Source organism: Dryobates pubescens, chromosome 5, assembly GCF_014839835.1.
Source record: "Dryobates pubescens isolate bDryPub1 chromosome 5, bDryPub1.pri, whole genome shotgun sequence".
NCBI lineage: Eukaryota > Metazoa > Chordata > Aves > Piciformes > Picidae > Dryobates > Dryobates pubescens.
The window spans coordinates 13,408,069-13,428,991 of NC_071616.1; the positions used below are offsets into that span (position 1 = coordinate 13,408,069).

Genomic DNA, 20,923 nt, shown 5'->3' on the forward strand with positions numbered 1-20,923 from the left:
GACCACTCTTGCAGCAAAGACTTTTTTTTTTCCTAATATCCAACCTAAACCTCCCCTGGCCCAATTTCAGGTCATTTCCTCTCATTTTATCACCTGATACTAGGGAGAAGAGACCAACCCCCACCTGGGGTTTCAGAGAGTTGTAAAGGCTCCTGTTCTCCAGGCTGAACAACCCCAGTTCCCTCAGCTGGTCCTCACCAGACCTATTCTCCTGACCCTTCACCAGCTTTGTTACCTTTCTCTGGACAGGCTCCAGTATCTCAACGTCCTTCTTGGAGTGAGGGTCCCAAAACTGGACCCAGAATTCAAGGTGCAGTCTCAGATAGATCCCATTCTTAGGGTAACAAGTGCTTTCCCCTTGCTGTGTATAAAAACTGTAACCACACCAAATGGGAATGGATGTACGAGGCTACAAGCACCCCATGGAAGCACAGTCCATCAGCTCCTTGCGTCTCTACAAGCAGTAAAAATGCTAATTGAGACTCAATCTTGTTTCCTCGGGAGCTCCTTGAACAAAACAGCTCTTTGGAGCTGGGAAATACCAAGCTGAATTAGCACTTTCCCAACTTTTGAAAAGAATCAAATTAGCATTTAATTAATAATGAAGCAGTTTTTTCTACTGTGGGAGAAAGCAGCATAAAGTCTGACTACTTGTGGACACCTCCTCACATGTTGCATGAGAAACTTAGAATAGAGTAGAGTAGAGTAGAATAGAATAGAATAGAATAGAATAGAATAGAAGTAGAGTAGAGTAGAATAGACTAGACCAGACCAGGTTGGAAGAGACCTTCAAGATCATTGAGTCCAACCTATCATCCAACACCACCTAATCAATTAAACCATGCAACCAAGCACCCCATCCAGTCTCCTCCTGAACACCTCCAATGATGGTGACTCCACCACCTCCCCGGGCAGCCCATTCCAATGGCCAATCACTCTCTCTGTGTAGAATTTCCACCTAAAATCCAGTCTGAACTTCCCCTGGTGCAGCTTGAGACTGTGTCCTCTTGTTCTGGTGCTGGTTACCAGGGTTCTTCTGTTGAGCCAACCCTTTCAACCAGAGAATATAAAGTGGTTGCATTTGTTGTGCTACTCAGGAATGACATGAAAAGTGCCTTTCTTTTTTCCTTTTCTGGGTGCTACTCTCTAGTTTGTGTAGTCAAGAGTCCACATTTTGGTTGTATTCTAAAGAATTTGTTATTAATTCATCTATTTAAGCAAAGCTTTTGACTTTCATCACGATTTTGCACAAAAATCCTCTTGTCTTTCTTGAGCATCTCTCATTCCCTTCTAAGATCTTCAGCTCATTCTCCAACGTTCACTTTGATTCCAGAGGATGAATCACGCCTCATGTGACAACTGGAAGCTGCCACAGCAAGGAACTTTGAAACATGAGCTCAACTCTTTTCTTTTTTTTTCCTCTCCCTTGGAGAATGGGAGAGCAGACAATGCTTACACACACAAAACCCAGCAAGTGCATTATGCAAATCGTGTTCAGACAGGCAAACAGAGAAAGGGAAAGAAAAAAAACCCCAAACCCCAAACAACTCTGAAGGCACAATGAGCAGCACGTTTCAACCAGAATTAGTTGCTGATAACCTCAATAAATTATTTTTACTTCTGAATTCTTCTCCTCTGCTTTGAGGGCTGACAAAGGCCTTTTCAGCAGTTCCTCATTCCCATAAAGGAACAACAAAGTCTAAAGGAGAACTGACAATAGCTTTCATCTGTCCTTTCTTGTGGCTGATGTTACAGTAGCGTCTGCAAGCCAAGATTCAGTGCACAGGATCTCAAGCTCTAGGCCATATGCCACTAACTTCAGAATCAGTTTGGTTGGAAAAGGCTTTTAAGACGATCAAGTCCAACTGTTACCCCAGTGATGCCAGGTCACCATTAAGCCGTGGCCCTCAGCACCACATCTCTACAGCTTTGACACCCCTTCAGGGATGAGGACTTCACCACTGCCCTGGGCAGCCTGTTAGAGTCCTTGACAATGCTTTTGGGGAAGAAATTCTTCCTCACATCCAACCTAAACCTCCCCTGGTGCAACTTGGGGCCATCTCCTTTTGTCCTGTCACTTGTTCCATGGCAGGGGAGACCAACCCTCACTTGGTCCCACCCTCCTTTCAGGGAGCTGTAGATAGCCAGAAGGTCTCCCCCCTTCTTCCTTTTCTCCAGGCTGAACAATCCCAGTTCCCTCAGCTGCTTCTCACAAAACATGTGCTCCAGACACTCAACACCTTTGTTGCACTTTGCCCAGCATAAATGTATTTCTGTAATAAATAAAAAGTAATTTTTATTATTTGGGATGAGGGAGTAGGGTCTCTTCATTCTGGAGAAGAGAAGGCTCTGGGGAAACTTTGTAGTGGCTTTCCAGCACCTGAAGGGTGTTACAAAAAAAATGGGGAGGGACTTTTGGCAATGGCTTGTAGTGCTAGGATGAGGGAAAATGGTTTTGTGATGGAAGAGGGGAGATTTAGATTGGAGATTAGGAAGAAATTCTTTAGAGTGAGGGTGGTGAGACACTGGAACAGGTTGCCCAGGGAAGTTGTGGATGCTTCATCCCTGGAAGTGTTCAAGGCCAGGTTGGATGAGGCCTTGAGCAACCTGGTCTAGTGGAAGGTCTCCTACCCACAACGAGGGGGTTGCAACTAGATGATCCTTAATGTCTTTTCCAGTCCAAACCATTCTATGATTCCATTCTTTAATTCATTCCCACTATAGAAAGATGCATGGAAATCCCTCTGTGATGTTTCTTCATTAACATGCCTAAGTCTATCAAATCAAGAGAAGAAAAAGAAAGCCCCTATCATGAGATCTAAAGAAATATAAAGTCTCTTTTTATTGTGGCTGTGGGGAGCAAAGTTGCCTTGTCTTCAATATTCTACAGGATATTGCCTCAAACTATCTTATCAAAGAGCTAAGTTGAGCACAGATAATTTAACAACTGTCCAAAATATCTTTCTCACTGGCAAATACCACAGGGTGATCTGTTAAATTTAACTTTGTTACATCAAAATGTGGTTTTGAACATTATTTTGGGGCTAAGAAACACTGCAAAAGTTGCTTTTGTCAACCAAAAAAATCCCCACAAAACAACACCAAAACCAACCCAAAACCCTTAAAAATGAAAATAAGAAAATAACTCCATGTTACCTTCTTCTGGCCCAGTTCTCAAGCAAAGAGGAAAACCACACTCAGTGGATGAAAGTTTGTAGGTACTACCTCTCCATAATGAAAGGTTATCTGGATTGTGACATCCTTGCCATCTGCACATCAATCCCAAACAAAGGGAAGCCTACTCCAAAGTGTCCTGGAGATAATCACCATCCCTGGAGGTGTTCAAGAGGGGATTGGATGTGGCACTTGGTGCCATGGTTTAGTCATGAGGTCTGTGGTGACAGGTTGGACTTGATGATCTTTGAGGTCTCTTCCAACCTTGGTGATTCTGTGATTCTGTGCTTCATTCTGATGAAAGACAGTTTTCTGTCACACCCAGAACTGCCATGGACACACAACCATGTGTGTCCACACACGGGGGTTGGTGCTAGATAATCATTAAGGTCCCTTCCAACCCAAACCATTCTGTTATTCTGTGATGCATGGAGAAATTCAGTAACAAACAGAAGATCATGTTCACAGCCTGAACATTTTTTTCAACACCACTTGGTTCTGCAGTGAACATGGCTTGGAAGAGAAAACTCAGCCATCTGGAATGGAAAGAACAATTCCATGGAATAGAGACAAAGAGGCACAAACCAAAAGCCAACTCAACCCTTGATGGCAATGTCAGCAGTACTGGCACCAATGATGTTGGGGGCAGGCACTGGGCAAGTCCCAGACTAAACTCAGCAGCAGATGGGCACTGGATTCAGGAACCGGATTCTGGAACTGGATTCAGGAGCACAGGGATCAGCATAGAAGGCACTAAGGACAGAATCCTTCTGGGATAGTAGTGGCAGTGCCCTTGGTGTGCAGAGGAGCAAGTCTCAGGCAGAGGCTTTCTGCAGCCCAGCCCTTGGCAGGATCTTTCCCCATCAGCTTCTCTCTGCTAGAAGCAGCCTCTAGCTGTGCAAACCTGCCCTGACCTTCAGAAAATGCTTCACTGAGCAGAGACTGAGATGGGAATTTACAGCACTGACCAGAACCAGTTCTGGGATAGCTCAGACCAGGACTGTACCAAACCATTTTTGTGACATCTCCTGGAGCAGGGAAGTTTTCTTACCCTTACAGCTCAACTGTGTCAGTCCAGATCTGCTTGCTCCACTGCAGATATGAAAACTTTCCTGCTCTGCAAGGAGGTCTGCACATTTTGATCAGAATTAAAAAGCCAGCCTAACATCAAATAACATCACACAGAAGCTCTGCACAGTGCCAGCTTCACCTGCCTTAGCAACACAAAACCCTATTTGATGTCTTCACATCAGAGAACTCTTGCTAGCAGCAAACACGCCTGCAGAGTACTCAGACAAGGTGCAGTTGCTTGGGTCATAAGGAGAACTTTAACAAACAGCATCACTACAGAAACATTCACAGAGCTTTTAGAGAGATTGCACCACCAGTGACCAACCTCAACATTTAAATTGCTTAAATACAGCACTTACAGAGGGACTCTGCAAGATAACTGTGACAAAGTCATGCTGCCTAAATGTTCAAAAGTAAGTGTAGGGTCCTGCATGTGGGAAGGAAGAACCCCCTCCATCCGTACAGGTGATGGTGTGACCTGGGGGGAAGCATCATTGTGGAGAAGCACAATGGAAGAGACCTGGAAGATCATCCAGTCCAACCTTTAACCCAGCACTGCCAGGTCACCACTAAACCATGTCCCTCAGCACCACATTTCCACAGCTGTGAAACCCCTCCAGGGATGGGGACTCCACCGCTGCCTGGGCAGCCTGGGCCAGGCCATAAAAACCCTTTCAGGGAAGAACTTGTTCCTCATGAGCAACCTAAACGTTCCCTGGTGCAACTTGAGGCCATTTACTCTTGAGGTGTCACTTCTCTGGGAGAAGAGAACTCCCACCACCTGGCTCCAACCTTCTTTCAGGAAGTTGTAGAGAGAATAATGTTAAGACTACACAAACCTCATTTCATGTTAGGCCACCAAGAACTAATACAATATTAAACTCCAACATCACATTCCTGGCAATAAAAAAAATATCTAATGCATTAATAGCTAATAGTTATAGCCACCCAAGAGTAACAAGGAATTTTTTCCTTGTCCCTGAAGCAGCCCAGGCAAAGGCTAGAAGCAGAAAGATCAAATGAAAACTACCTCTTGAAATCCATTCTGATAGATCTTGGGTTCATCAAGAAGAGTGTGGCCAGCCAGCAGATCAAGGGAGGTTCTCCTTCCCCCTCCACTCTGTCTCATGAGGACATAGCTGGAGTCCAGAGTCCAGTTCTGGGCTCCCCAGTTCCATAGAGAGGGGGATGTACTGGAGAGAGTCCAAGGGAGGCTATGAAGATGCAGAGGTGCCTGGAGTATCTCTGTGAGGAGGAAAGTTTGAGAGAGCTAGGGCTGTTGAGCCTGACGAAAAGAAGTCTGAGAGGGGATGTCCTCAGTGCTCTGCAAGAGCTAAAGCATCTGTGGGGGCCAGGAGGATGGGGTCAGACTCTTCAAAAGGCCAACAGGAACAAACTGGAACCCAGGAGGTTCCATCTGAGGATGAGGAGAAACTTGTTTGGTGTGCTGGAGCCCTGGAGCAGGCTGCCTGGAGAGGTTGTGGAGTCTCCTTCTCTGCAGAGATTCCAAAGCCACCTGATCATTGTGATCCTGGGCAAGCTGCTGTGGGTGCCCCTGCTTGAACAGGAGGGTTGGCTAGATGATCCCCAGAGGTCCATTCCATCATACTATAGTCTGTGATTCTGTGAACTTCATAGGTATGTGGTGCCAAATAGCCACCACCTGATGTTTTGCAGAGCAGCAAACTTCCATAAAAATAAAATGTCTCCCCACTAAAATGCTGGGCAGTCCTAATGAAGGGACAGGAAACCATCTCCATTTTTATATGGAGCCATTTTAAGAACTCATCCATGAAACACTCCAGCGTGACAGAGAGCACATATGTCTGGGTCTGCTATTGCAGATAATAAAAATAAATGGACTTCTTAAATTCAGAACCTCAACTTTTTTACACATTCATTCTCAGAGCTGTAAACTTTTAGGATAGCACACTGGGAGCTTACAGCTGTAGCACCATGCTGGATGTGCTGGAAGATCAACTTTTCTAGCCTACATTCCCAATGTCCCTGTGCGTTTGGACTCTCTCCAGAGAAGGAGACTTCACAACCTCTCTGGGCAGCCTGCTCCAGGGCTCCAGCACCTTCACAAAAAAAAAAAGTTTCTCCTCATCTTCTGGGGGAACCTCTTCACCTCTTCTGTTCCAGCTCGTGTCCAGTAACCCTTCTCCTGTCACTGGGCACCACTGACAAGAGTCTGGCCCCATCCTCTTGTCCTCCACAGGTCCTATAGGTCTTGCTAAGCACTGAGAAGATCCTCTCTGGGGCTGCTCTTCTCCAGGCTCAACAGCCCCAGGTGTCTCATCTTTCCCTCCTCACAGAAATGCTCCAGGTTCCTCCGCATCTTTGCAACCTTCACTGGACTCTGTCTAGTAGTTCCCTGTCTCTCTTGAAATGGGGAACCAAAAACTGCACACAGTACTCTATCCATGTCCTCAGTAAGGCAGAGTAGTGAGGGAGGAGAACGTCAGTCTGGAGAAGAGAAGGTTCTGAGGAGACCTTATTGTGGCCTTCCAGTATCTTAAGGGGGCTAACAGAAAGCTGGGGAGGGACTTTATAGGGTGTCAGGGAGTGATAGGACTGGGAGGGATGGAGCAAAACCAGAGATTGGATATTAGAAAGAAATTCTTCACCATGAGGGTGGTGAGACACTGGCACAGGTTGCTCAGGGAGGTGGTAGAAGTCTCATCCCTGGAGGTTTTCAAGGCTAGGCTGGATGTGGCTGTGAGCAACCTGATCTAGTGTGAGGTGTCCCTGCCCATGGCAGGGGGTTAGAACTAGATGATCCTTGAGGTTCCTTCCAATCCTAACAATTCTATGATTCTCCCTTGACCTGCTAGCCGCTCTGTTCTTCATGCATCCCTAGAAGACCATTTGCCTTCTTGGCCATGAAGGCATGTTGCTTGCTTAAGGTAAACTTGTCCGCCAGCCCTCGTAGGTTCTTCTCAGTGGGTCAGCCCTTCTCCTGTACCAGCACAGGGGCTATTTCTCCCTAGCTGCAGGACTCTACACTTTTCCCTCGTTGAACTTCATGAGGTTCCTCCCCACCCAACTCTCCAGCCTGACCAGCTCATACCCTATAATGATAGCTACAGACATCTTTTATTTTCATTTTCCCTTTTCCAGTGTCTTTCGAGTATTTGTTCTCTCATAACTCTAAGTACTGAGTTTGAGTCATGCTGAAAATGTGTAATTTTCCAGAAGCTGCAGACATATGATTATCTTGATTCCTGCTTCTTTTTGACATTTCCAATTGTCACCCAAAATCTGTGTGCTATTATGATTACTACGCTTTCATCTTCCACCCTAGGGATTAGAAGGCCAATATTACCATTTCTCTAATGCTCTCCAAATACACATTGAAGAGAGAATTTTAAAGGAGTAAAATAACCTCAACAGCAAAGGCCAAGAGATCTTCAGGTTGGAAGAATCACAGAACCACAACTGGAGGCTGGAAGGGACCTCTGGAGATCATCCAGCCCCCATGCTAAAACAGTCACCCACAGCAGCTTGCCCAGGATCACAATGTCAGGTGGGTTTGGAAACGCTCCAGAGCAGAATAATCTCAGGGCAGCCTTCTGCAGGGCTCTGCCCCCCTCAAAGTCAAGAATTTGCTCCTCATGTTCAGATGCTGGGAGTGAGATGATGGTGGGAGTGGTGATTGGAGATGCTGGCCAGCTCCAGCATTCCAAGTCTGCAATGTTGGGTTTATCTGCATGACTAGAAGGACCTGTGTTTTCATCCCCCTTCTCCTCTCTCTCCACATTATGGGAAGGTCTCAAGAAGTTTCTTCTGATGCCTCCTTACATAATCAGTGTATGTTGTTTTGCAAAGTATCTGTGTTCAGCCAAGTCAATGAGCAAGCACCCAACTTTTGTTGGAAGGATTTTCACTTCCTTTTAAACTGTACAGGCCAAGAAGAAAAAAAACCTAAAATGTTAAGAAATGAATCCAAAGATGGTGATGACTAAATGGGTTCCTTGAAGAAATGCAAGCTTTAGTCTGCTATTTATTTTAATACCAAACATCTCCTTCTGTGCCAATGCTTTCTGGAAGAGGAGGAAATGAACTAACAGCAGAGAAAAACAAAGAACATAGAATCATAGAATAGTTTGAGTTGGCAAAGATCTTAAAGATCATAAAATCATAGAACTGTTGAGGCTGGAAGAAACCTTTGAGAGCATCACATCCAACTGCTCATCTAGAGCTCACAACCCCATCACTCCTGCTAAGCCACTGCCATATCCAGCAATACATCCAAGCAATTTTTAAACACCTCCAGGGATGGTGCCTCCACCATCACAGAATCACCAAGGTTGGAAGAGACCTCAAAGATCAAGTCCAACCTGTCACCACAGACCTCATGACTAAACCATGGCACCAAGTGCCACATCCAGTCCCCTCTTGAACACCTCCCTGGGCAGCCTATTCCAATGACTGAATCATTGAGGTTTAAATGCTTGTGTATATTAGGAGGTTTCTGGATAAATCCTGCTTGCTAAGAAGTGGAAAGCAAGGTGCTGAGACCATTGGTGACAGCTTCCATCTCATAACTCCTTCAGCAGCACATGGTGACGGCAGAAACCTGCAGTGCTGGGGCCAGCTCTGGAGTCCACAGACCAGGAGAGATGTGGACCTGTTGGAGTGGGGCCAGAGGAGGCCACAGCAATGATGGGAGGGCTGGAAGCCCTCTCCTGTGAGGTCAGGCTGAGAGAGTTGGGGTTATTCAGCCTGGAGAAGGAGAATAGAGGTCTCTTCTCAGACTCCTTTTCTCCAGACTAAACAACCCCAGTTCCCTCAGCTGCTCCTCAGAACATTTCTTCTCACAACCACACAGGGAAGAAAATGCTTAAAAGAAAATATCAAGAGCTGCTGAAGCGAAGGTGGCCACCATGAAGTGAGGAACATCCAAACAGCGCCAGGTTGAGACAGAGTCACAACGAAAATCTAGTGAATTGTTTGAGGGAACAAATTTCATCTGAGCCCTGACGAAGCTTTGTGACAACTGTCCATTCCTTTCTGGCTAAGATTAGGGGATTATTGTCTAATCCTGGGATTGCTAGTCCCCCTTCCAGAAGATGTGAACTCCATTCACTAAACGCTTCCTTTGCAGGGCTCAGCTGCTATTTCAAGTCAATACTCTCTGCTCCTCAGCTGCTGTGTGAAAATGCTGATATAAAAATAAAAAACCCAACCAAGGAAAAAAAAAAAAACCAGAATTGAGAGAAGCAATGAGCTGGAGGAAAAGAAGATGTTAACCAAAAGAAGTCCGATGTGAATGTCTCCCTTATTTTTTATCCTAAATTCAGCATCATTTTAAATAAAGATAAATCAGCCAAGATTTCATTCTACAGGATGATTCCTGCCCTTCAACAGAAAAATTAAGGTGTCCATCACAGCAGGTAACAGGGCATTGGGGCTCGAAGGGAGCTGACATTCCCTCATGTTATGTCTTCTTCCTGGTTATGGGGGAGGAATAACCCCCTGCAACAGTACAGGTGAGGGGTTAGACGGCTAGAAAGAAGCTCCATGGATAAGGTTTTGGAAGTGCTGGTGGACAACAAGTTCCCCCTGAGTCAAGACTGTGCCCTTGTGGCCAAGAAGGCCAATGGTCTCCTGAAGTGTATGAAGAAGAATGTGGCTAGCAGGTCAAGGGAAGTTCTCCCACTCTACATTGCCATAGTGAGGTCACATCTGGAGGGCTGGGTCCAGTTCTGGTCTCCCAGGTTCAAGAAGGACAGGGAACTAAGTACTGGAGAGAGTTGAGTGGAGGTTTCAAAGCTGCTGAGGGGCCTGGATCATCTCTGTGAGGAAGAAAGGCTGAGAGACTTGGGGCTGTTAAGTCTGGAGAAGATCAGCCCCAGAGGGGATCTTCTCAATGCTCAACAAGATTTAAAGGACCTGTGGGGGGCAAGAGGGTGGGGCCCGACTAATGTCAGTGGTGCCCAGGGACAGAAGAAAGAGCAGCGGGCACAAACTGGAACCCAGGAGGTTCCCCCTGAAGATGGGAGAAACTTGAGGTTCCTGGAGCCCTGGAGCAGGCTGCCCAGAGAGATTGTAGAGTCTCTTTCTCTGGAGAGATTCCAAAGCCACCTGGACACCGTGATCCTGGGCAACCTGCTATGGGTGCCTCTGTCCCTTCCAATTTCTTCTGTTCTGGGGTTCTGTGACTCTCAGAATTAACAGGGTCACACAGCAGAGAGGAAAGAAGAAAAATGTCTCCTCAAATGTTTTAATGATATTTCACCATGTTCAGCTCCTAGGCATCTCATGGGCATGGTCTTCTATAAATAACCACGTGAGGGCACGTTATTGTTATTATTATTCTGTGACTCATGAAATTTGGACCTTCAGGGAGTTTGGGATTTGTTTTTTCCCTCAGGGCTGACCAGTGCTGTCTCCTAGCTCATTTTGAATAGGTTGCCCAGGGAGGTGGTAGAGTCACCATCCCTGGAGGTGTTCAAGAAATGTATGGACATGGCACTCTGGGACACGGTTAAATGGCCACGATGGTCTCAAGTTGATGGTTGGACTCAATGATCATTTCAGCCAAAATAATTGTATGATTCCATAATAACAATACTGAGATTTCTTTTCACACAAAGCCTTTACTCTCCGTTTTGCTTGCTCTGAGCACGTGCTTCACTCATATCTACCCTTCACAACTGTAAATCACAGCAGGTTCCTCTAACATCTTCTGCCTCTTGACAACAAAACCCCTAAACCAACCATCAAAAATGCAGATGGAAATACAACATTACAGCTGAATCTATGGCCATCTCCTGATGAGGTCCTAGGCTGAAAGAGCTGGAGAGGTGGGCACAAGCCAACCTCATGAGGTTCAACAAGACCAAGTGCAGGCTCCTGCATCTGGGTCGAGGCAATCCCAGGCACAAATCCAGGCTGGGCAGTGGCTGGCTGGAAAGCAGCCCTGAGGAAAGAGACTTGGAGGTGCTGGTGGATGAGAAGCTCAACATGAGCTCTCAATGTGCACTTGCAGCCCAGAAAGCCAATCAGATCCTGGGCTGCATCAAGAGAAGTGTGGCCAGCAGGGCAAGGGAGGCGATTCTCCCCCTCTACTCTGCTCTGGTGAGACCCCACCTGGAGTACTGCCTCCAGTTCTGGAGCCCCTATTATAAGAGGGATATGGAGGTGCTGGAACGTGTCCAGAGAAGGGCCATGAGGATAATCAGAGGGCTGGAGCACCTCTCCTATGAGGACAGACTGAAGGAGTTGGGGCTGTTCAGTCTGGAGAAGAGAAGGCTCCGAGGGAACCTAATTGTGGCTTTCCAGTATCTGAAGGGGGCCTACAAGAAGGCTGGGGAGGGACTTCTCAGGATATCAGGTAGTGATAGGAACTAGGCTGGAGGTGAGGAGGAAGTTCTTCCCCATGAGAGTGGTGAAGCCCTGGAATGGGTTGTCCAGGGAGGTTATTGAGGCCCCATCCCTGGAGGTGTTTAAGACCAGGCTGGATGAGGCTCTGGCCAGCCTGATCTAGTGTGGGGTGTCCCTGCCCATGGCAGGGGGGTTGGAACTAGATGATCCTTGTGGCCCCTTCCAACTCTGACTGATACTGTGATACTATGATGCAACACTCACTTCATGATCCCAGAAACAGAAATAACTTCTCATTCCTTGGCTTCCTGAAATGCATGATGTGTTGAGCAATAAGAAATGAACAAGGGTTATGGCTCTCATAAAATATTCACACCACTGGCTCCCCATCCTGCAGTTTCTCCTGAGGATGATTAATCACATCCCATTATTCAGAGCTCCTATAGCGTGGGAGTTTCTGTTTCACCACCATTCATGGATTAGAGAAAATTTGTTTCAGATGAAGTCTTTGGTTCAGGTAGATTAATTCAGTCTGACAGTGCTCCTTGGCCAATCGAAGTTCTCCCAACCAACTGGCCGTGGCCCTGGGGGTATCCAGAGAGCCACAAACAACTGGGGAGAGCTCCTCTCAGAATCACAGCATTGTCGGGGTTGGAAGTGACCCATAGAGATCATCCAGTCCAAACCTCTCCTGCTAAAGCAGGGGCACCCACAGCAGCTTGGCCAGGCTCACAATGCCCAAGGGGGGGGTTGGAATCTCTCCAGAGAAGGAGACTCCACAACCTCTCTGGGCAGCCTGCTCCAGGGCTCCAGCACCCTCACAACAAACAAGTTTCTCCTTGTCTTCACACAGAATCACCAAGGTTGGAAGAGACCTCAAAGATCATCAAGTCCAACCTGTCACCACAGACCTCATGACTAAACCATGGCACCAAGGGGAACCTCCTCTGTTCCAGCTGGTGTCCAGTACCCCTTGTCCTGTCACTGGGCAGCACTGACAAGAGTCTGGCCCCATCTTCTTGCCCTCAACAAGTTCTTTAGCTTTTGTTGAGCATTCAGAAATATCCACTAAGGCTGCTCTTCTCCAGACTCAACAACCCCAAATCTCCCAGCCTTTCCTCCTTGGAAAGGTATTCCAGGTCCTTCAGCACATTTGCAGCCTCCACTGGACTCTCTCCAGTAGTTGGGACCCCAGAACTGGATCCGGTACTCCAGATGTGGCCTCACCAAGACAGAGCAGAGGTGGAGGAGAAACTCCCTCAACCTGTTGGCCACACTCTTCTTCATGCGCTCCAGGAGACCACTGGCCTTCTTGGCCACAAGGATGCATTGCTGGCTCATTGTGAACTTCTTGTCCACCAGCACCCCCAGCTGTTATCCTGCTATTTAGTGTCATTAAAGCACAGGTCCTAATCTAAAGGTCCTACCCAGGGAGCAGTCACCTGATGGCAGCAGATTCACATCATGGACAGAACCCTTAATTTCAATACCATACTCAGCTAATGAGCAGGAATAAACAGTTCCAGTAGCTAATGGCATCTCCAGGAACTTCAGATGCCAAGAAAGAATGTGCAGGTGATTGGCACAAGTGAGGGCCAGAGGACATGGTCTCCTTTGGTGACAATTTTTGTCCTCTTTGGACGGGAGAGGTGCGGCATTTCCAGAATGCAAAGAGGCACTGTGTCAGCTGTGTTTCATCTAAAGGGTTTGAGCCCAAGGAGGGCTTCAAAACTTGCAGGGATGGAGGTTACAGAACATTCTGCCTGTGGCTGCCTGCTTGGACAACCAGGGGCTGCCGCAGTGGTGCTGTAGAATTGTTTTGGTTGGAAAAGACCTTTAGTTCATCAAGTGCAGATGTTAACCCAGGACTACGAGGTCACCACTAGTCCATGTCCCTCAGCAACACATCTCCACAGCTATTCAGTCCATCCAGGGATAAGGACTCCACCACTGTCCTACACAGCTTGATCCAGGCTTTGACAACTCTTTTGGTGAAAACATTTTTCCTAATGTCCAACCCAAAGTGTCCCAGAGCACAGCTTGAGGCAGTTTCCTCTCATGCTACCACCTGATAGCTACAAGAAGAGAGAAACCCCACCTCGCTTCAACCTCCTTTCCAGGAGCTGGAGAGACACAGGCCTCTTCTCAGGCTCCTTTTCTCCAGGCTAAACAACCCCAGTTCCCTTAGCAGCTCCTCGCCAGACCTGTTCTCCAGAGTCTTTGCCAGCTTCATTACCCTTCTCTGGATCTGCTCCAGCACCTCAAGGTCCTTCATGGGGTGAAGGGCCTGTTATTAGAAATGCCCATTTAAACTCTTAGGACACCACCACTGGAACATTGCAATCAGTTCAGGATTCAATTCACCTTCCAAGATAAAGATCAAGAGTTTTCCAGCTGAGCTTACCTCTCACAATGATGTTGGTGGACTTTTTTGCAGGATTTCCAACATTGTTGTTGGCGATGCAGCTGTAGGTCCCTGCATCTTCTGACGTGATGGCTGGAATCGTTAAAGTGCCTCCATTCAGCACTGTCTTCTCAGGCAGGACACCAGCAGACCTCACCCACGTCAGGCTGGGGGCTGGCTCCCCTCCTGTGGTCACACAGACTAAAGTGATAGCTTCTCCAGGGTTCACCACGATTGGGTCATCCACTAGAAGCTTAATTGAAGGAGATGCTGCAAAATACCAGAGGAAAAGGAAGTTTTAGTGAGGCTATGTCTGCTCCTCAGGCTTGACAAGCACACTCAAGCCACCTGAGATCACAGAATCATAGAATTGTTTTTTGCTGGAAAAAAACCCTAAGATCATGGAGTCCAACCATCAACCCAACACCACCATGGCCACGGTTCCATGTCCCCAGGTGCCATGTCCACACATTCCTTGAACACCTCCAGGGATGGTGACTCCATCTCCCTTGGCAGCCTGTTTCAAAGCCTGAACATTCTTTTAGGAAAGAATTAATTTTTTTCCTAATATCCAACCTAAACCTCCCCTGGCACAATTTTAGGCCATTTTCTTTCATTCTATCACCTGATAATGGAGAGAAGAGACCAACACCCACCTCACTCCGACCTCCCCCTGCACTATTTCAGGCCATAGCAAGTCACATCGGCCTCAGGGCTCTTCAAATGACTGTGTGCCCTTTGAGAATGGTGTTTGCCATCCTGATGCTCCCCCTGATTCCTTATTTCTGCCCCTGCTCACTCATCATCATCATCTGGCAAGCTGCAGATGGACAACACTGGAACTGTGCTTGTGAAGAAATGTCTCATGTATGAGACAGGTGTGAGTACACTGGACCTGAAGCCCTTGAAGAAAGGAATTACTAGTGAGACACTGGAACTGGGTGCCCAGAGAAGCTGTAGATGCATCATTCCTGGAAAGTGTTTAAGACCAGGTTGGATGAGGCTTTGAGCAGCCTGTCCTAGTGGGAAGTGTCCCTGCCTGGGGCAGGGGGAGTTGAAGCAGATGATCTTTAAGGTCCCTTCCAACTGAAGATATTCTATGATTCCACAATTCTGATTTGGCATGGGAAGTATCTGCAATTCATCATGTCAGACCCTACCCAGAAAAAGCAGCCCTCTTAATCCACTTGCTTCTTCTGTGAACTCTTTGGGACTTGGCTGCCAACTGAAATTAATTTCACATAATGTTTTGGGTGGCAGGGGACTTCAAGATCATCCAGTTCCACCCCCCCCTGCCATGGACAGGGACATCTTCAACTACACCAGGTCGCTCAATGACTCATGCAATCTGGTCTTGAATATCTCAAGGGAGAGGGCACCCACAACCTCCCTGGACAACCTGTTCCAGTGTCTCACCACCCTCACTGTAAAGAATTTCCTCTTAAATTCCAGTCTGATTTGTGGATTGTGAGTTGGGTCTGTTGAAGCAGGAAGAATCATCTCCTTTGGGACAACATCTGCTTTCAAAGAGAGAAACAAGATTCCAGCCAGATGCTTATACCTGTCCTACCACGGAGAGAACAGGGAACCTTCAGCCAGGAAAATATTGGAGAGCAGGAGAGCTGAGGTTTACAAGTAAAGCTGCCTCTTGCAGCTCCTCCTGGCTTGAGATCCTGTAGATACTTCCCAACAAAAATTCCTGGATTCATCTAAGCAACTTAAAGGTGAAGAAGTTTGGTGTACAGTTAAAAACACAGGCAGAAAACAAGTCAACACAACGTGTGTCAGAATCATGTTCTCCAACCCCATATTCTTTCATCAGCTGATGCATTCATCAGATGGTGGACCCTGATTTGGGATTATGACCTGGGCTTTATATCATCTTTCATGCTTAAGTAGATTTTGCTTTGGTGAAGCTGGCAAAAAAAGGAATCCAGGTGCCTGATGTACAGCTACAAATGAGCTCCAGATCTTCGGGGTTCATCAACACCACGTAAAAATCATTCAGCTGGACCCTCTTTTCTCCCTCCTTCCTGAGTTTCATGATTTTTTCTGGTGGACAAGTTCACCATGAGCCAGTCAGTAATGTGCCCTCAAGACCAGGAAGGCCAATGGTCTCCAGGGGTAGAAGAAGCATCATGTGGCCAGCAAGGTGAGAGAGGTTCTCCTCCCCCTCTACTCTGTCCTAGTGAGGCCATATCTGGAGTACTGGGTCCAGTTCTGGGCTCTCTGGTTCAAGAGAGACAGAGAACACTGGAGAGGGTCCAGTGGAGACTGCAAAGATGCTGAGGGGCCTGGAACATCTCTGTGAGGAGAAAAGGCTGAGAGAATTTGGGCAGTTGAGCCTGGAGAGGAGGAGCCTGAGGGAATCTTCTCAATGCTCAGCAAGAGCTAAAGGGGAGGGTGAAGGGCAAGAGCATGGGGCCAGACTATTTTCAGTGGTGCCAGTGGCATAATGAGGATCAGTGGGCACAAACTGGAGTACAGGAGGTTTCATCTAAATGTGAGGAGAAACTTATTGTTGTGAGCATGCTAGAGCCCTGGAACAGACTTCCCAGAGAGTATGTGGACTCTCCTTCTCCGGAGAGATTTGAAACCCTCCTGGACACAGTGACCCTGCTTTAGCAGAGAGATTGGACTGGAAGATCTTCACAGGTCCCTTCCAACCCCCACAAGTCTGTGATTCTGTGAACAGCCTTGACAAAGAGCTGCTCCCTATTCCCACCAGACATCAAGCCAGGAGACAGCAAACAGGAGAGCCACAAATAATGCTTCAAAACTTGGAAGAAAAAAGATGAAAGCTCTGACAACACCAACCCAAGCTGGTGGTGCTGTTTACCATAATGGCCTCATCATCCTCCAGATGAAAGCAGGCCCTTTGCCATCCATCAGGTAGAGAGACAGGGAGAGCAGCTGATGTGATAAAAGGCTGTGAGACATCACAGGGCTCACAACAGTGAGTACATGAAAATTATGGCTGGCATACAGCAGTTTCTCTTTGCTTACACCACACATCTCACTTCACTACAACCCATCCTACAAAAAACCCCACAAATATTCACCAATGCTCTCATCTACAACCCTGAAATGCCTGAGCTGAAATAAAGAATAAGAATATTCAGGAATTCAAAAGACATCCTAGAACCACAGGATCATAGGACTAAGCAGGTTGGAAGACACCTTTGAGATCAAGTCCATCCACTCACCTACAGCTCAAAATCCCACCGTTACTGCCAAGCCACTTCCACCAAACCACATCCCTCAGCACCACATCCACCCGTCATTTAAACACCTTCAGGGAGGAAGCAAACTCCACCACCTCCATAGGGAGCCTCTTCCAATGCCTGACCACTCTTTCAGCAAAGAAATTGAACTTCCCTCCTTGGCACATCTTGAGGCCGGTTCCTCTTGTACTGTCACTTGTTGCAGGTGAGAAGAGATCGACTCCCACCTCACTCCAACCTTCTTTGAGGTAGTTGTAGTGAGCAATGAGATCTGCCCTCAGCAAAACCATAAAACCATTAAAGCTGGAAAATACCTCTAAGATCATTGAGTCCACCCACCAACCCAACACCACCATGGCCATTAAACCATGTCACGAAGTGCCATGTCCACACATTTCTGGAACACCTTCAGGGATGGTGATGCTACTGCCTCCCTGGGCAGCCTGTTTCAGCCCCTGGCCACTCTTTCATTGAGGAATTTTTTTCCTAATATCTAATTTAAAATGTACATAAAGGGTCAAAAATCTGTTATGAAGAGAATATGAATCCACAACAACGAGTCACTACAATACTCAGTGAGTAACTCTGCTTCAGTCCCTACATGTAATCTGCACTGTATCACAATGTATCAATAACATGGAACTTCTTATTTCCAGCTTTATCACAGAATCTCAGCACAGTGGGTGTTAGAAGGAGCCTCTGGAGAGGTTGCCCAGGATATAAATGTCCAGGTGGGTTTGGAATCTCTCCAGAGGAGGAGACTCCATAACTTCTCTGAGCAGCCTGCTCCAGGGCTCCAGCAGCCTTACACCAAAAAAGTTTCTCCTCATCTTCAGGTGGAATCTTCTGGGTTCCAGTTTGTATTTGTTACCCCTTGTTCTGTCACTGGTCACCACTGAAAGGAGTCTGGCCCCATCCTCTTTCCCCTGACAGGTCCTTTAGCTCTTTCTGAGCATTGAGAAGATGCCCTGTCAGGCTGCTCTTCTCCAGGCTCAACAGCCCCAGGTCTCTCAGTCTTTCCTCCTCACAGAGATGCTCCAGGCCTCTCAGCATCTCAATGCAGTCAACATTGAACTCTTCTTGGTTGTAGTCAACACTGATCTGCTCATGTGGCAAACATGAATCTGCATTGTCTTCTCCATGTCAACATTGACCTAGATGTGAAAAATAATGGAGCTAAAACACAAATTTAGTCACCTGATGGAAGGCATGTAATAATTTACTTGGGTTAATTACAGAATCATAGAACACTTTAGATTAGAAGAGACCTTCAAGATCATCAGGTTAATCCAGCACTGCCAGCTCACCACTAAATCATGTCCCTCAGCACCACATCTAGCAAAAAATAGAATAGAATAGAATAGAATAGAATAGAATAGAATAGAATAGAATAGAATACCCAGGTTGGAAAAGACCTTCAAGATCATCGCATCCAACCCATCATCCAACACCACCTAAACAACTAAACCATGCAACCAAGCATCCTATCAATTCTCCTCCTAAACACCTCCAGTGATGGTGACTCCACCACCTCCCTGGGCAGCCCATTCCAATGGCCAATCACTCTCTCTGTGTAGAATTTCTTCCTAACATCTAGCCTAAACCTTCCCTGGAGCAGCTTGAGACTGTGTCCTCTTGTTCTGGTGCTGGTTGCCTGGGAGAAGAGACCAACCTCCACCTGGCTACAAACTCCCTTCAGGTAGTTGTGGAGAGCAATAAGGTCTCCTCTGAGTCTCCTCTTCTCCAGGCTAAGCAAACCCAGCTCCCTCAGCCTCTCCTCATAGGGCTTGTGTTCCAAACCCCTCCCCAGCTTTGTTGCCCTTCTCTGGACACCTTCCAGCAAGTCAACATCTTTCCTAAACTGAGGGGCCCAGAACTGGACACAGGAGTCGAGGTGCGGCCTAACCAGTGCAGTGTACAGGGGCAGAATGACCTCCCTGCTCCTGCTGGCCACACTATTCCTGATGCAGGCCAGGATGCCATTGGCCCTCTTGGCTGCCTGGGCACACTGCAGGCTCATGTTCATCAACCAGTACCCCCAGGTCCTTTTCTGCCTGGCCACTCTCCAGCCACTCTGACCCCAGCCTGTAGCACTGCATGGGGTTGTGGCCAATGTGCAGAACCCGGCACTTGGATGTGTTATATCTCATGCCCTTGGACGCTGCCCATCTGTCCAGCCTGTTGAGGTCCCTCTGCAAAGCCTCTCTACCCTCCAGCAGATCAACTCCTGCCCCCAGCTTAGTGTCATCTGCAAATTTACTGATGATGGACTCAATGCCCTCATCCAGACCATCAATAAAGATATTAAAGAGCATGGGTATCTACATGCCTTTGAAACCCCTCCAGGAACAGGGGCTCTACCACTGCCCTGGGAAATTCTTCCAGGCTTTTTTTCTTCCAAGCCTTTCGGGGAAGGAATTGTTCCTCATGTTCAACCTAAACCTCCCCTGGTGGTGCTTGAGGCCAATTTTCTCAGTTTGCATAAGCACTCTTAGATGGTTGCACTTTCAGAAACATGAAAGTTTGGCTTGATCTTCTCACAAACAAAAAGGGATTTGGCTTGTTTATTTTACTTGCAAAACTTCTGTGACTGAGCGCCACATGGGGTGTAAATTCAAGCTGTGCAATTCATCACCAGGCTGGTTGGGTTTTTTTGGACCAGCATGATTAAAAAATGGAGTAGGCATTTATAAAGATGACAAGATGATCCAAAGCAATTAGAATAGTTGATGATGATATCAAAATATTGTCGAAGGATTATTAAAACTCACGCTTCAGGGCATAAAATGCATCTTGCTCTGCAACGGGAGGGCAGACTATCACATATCTGTCTACAGCAGTCTTCTGAGATGTCTCCTGCTGGGGCTTGTTAAGGACAGCCAAGAGATCTCATCCAAAAGGACAATGCCTATGTTTATGCACCCCTTGTATCTAGCAGGATTGAAGCCCAGCAAGGCGACTCAGCAGGCAGTCCCAGCAGCTCTGGCTTTGAGATTTGTTTAGATATGTCGTGGTTTGGGAGACCAATTCTCCCACCATGGGCAAAAATAACGACTCAGACAAACGGATTGCAAAAGTGGTGGAAAGTTTAAATGAAAAAAAAAACAAACAAACAAAAAACACCAAAAAATCAACAATGAAAGTTTTACAGAGAACCACAAGCACCGTGACAAAAGAGAGAGATCCCAGAACATGAGGATAGGATAGGATAGGATAGGATAGGATAGGATAGGATAGGATAGGATAGGATAGGATAGAATAGAATAGAATAGAATAGAATAGAATAGAATAGAATAGAATAGAATAGAATAGAATAGACCAGGTTGGAAGAGACCTTCAAGATCATCACGTCCAACCTATCAACCAATCCAACCCACCTAATCAACTAAACTATGGCATCAAGCACCCCATCAAGTCTCCTCCTGAACACCTCCAGTGATGGTGACTCCACCACCTCCCCGGGCAGCCCATTCCAATGGCCAATCACTCTTTCTGTGAAGAACTTCTTCCTAACATCCAGCCTAAACCTCCCCTGGTGCAGCCTGAGACTGTGTCCTCTTGTTCTGGTGCTGGCTGCCTGGAAGAAGAGACCAACCTCTGTCAGTCTACAACCTCCCTTCAGGTAGTTGTAGAGAGCAATACCCAAGAACATCCCATCCCCACCTGGGGGTACACCCAACCCTCTTCCTTCCCCTCCAACCCAGCCTTGGGCCTGGGC

General features: G+C 47.0%; 1 protein-coding gene across 2 annotated transcripts in view; it reads right to left on the reverse strand.

Moving 5' to 3' along the window:
- Nucleotides 1-20,923, reverse strand: part of MDGA2 (MAM domain containing glycosylphosphatidylinositol anchor 2) — a 351,915-nt gene that overhangs the window by 116,811 nt on the left and 214,181 nt on the right. For both annotated transcript variants that reach the window (XM_054161626.1, XM_054161625.1), the window contains exon 6: nt 13,982-14,251. In XM_054161626.1, the coding sequence (XP_054017601.1) occupies nt 13,982-14,251 (270 nt within the window). The remainder of the gene's footprint in view (nt 1-13,981; nt 14,252-20,923) is intronic.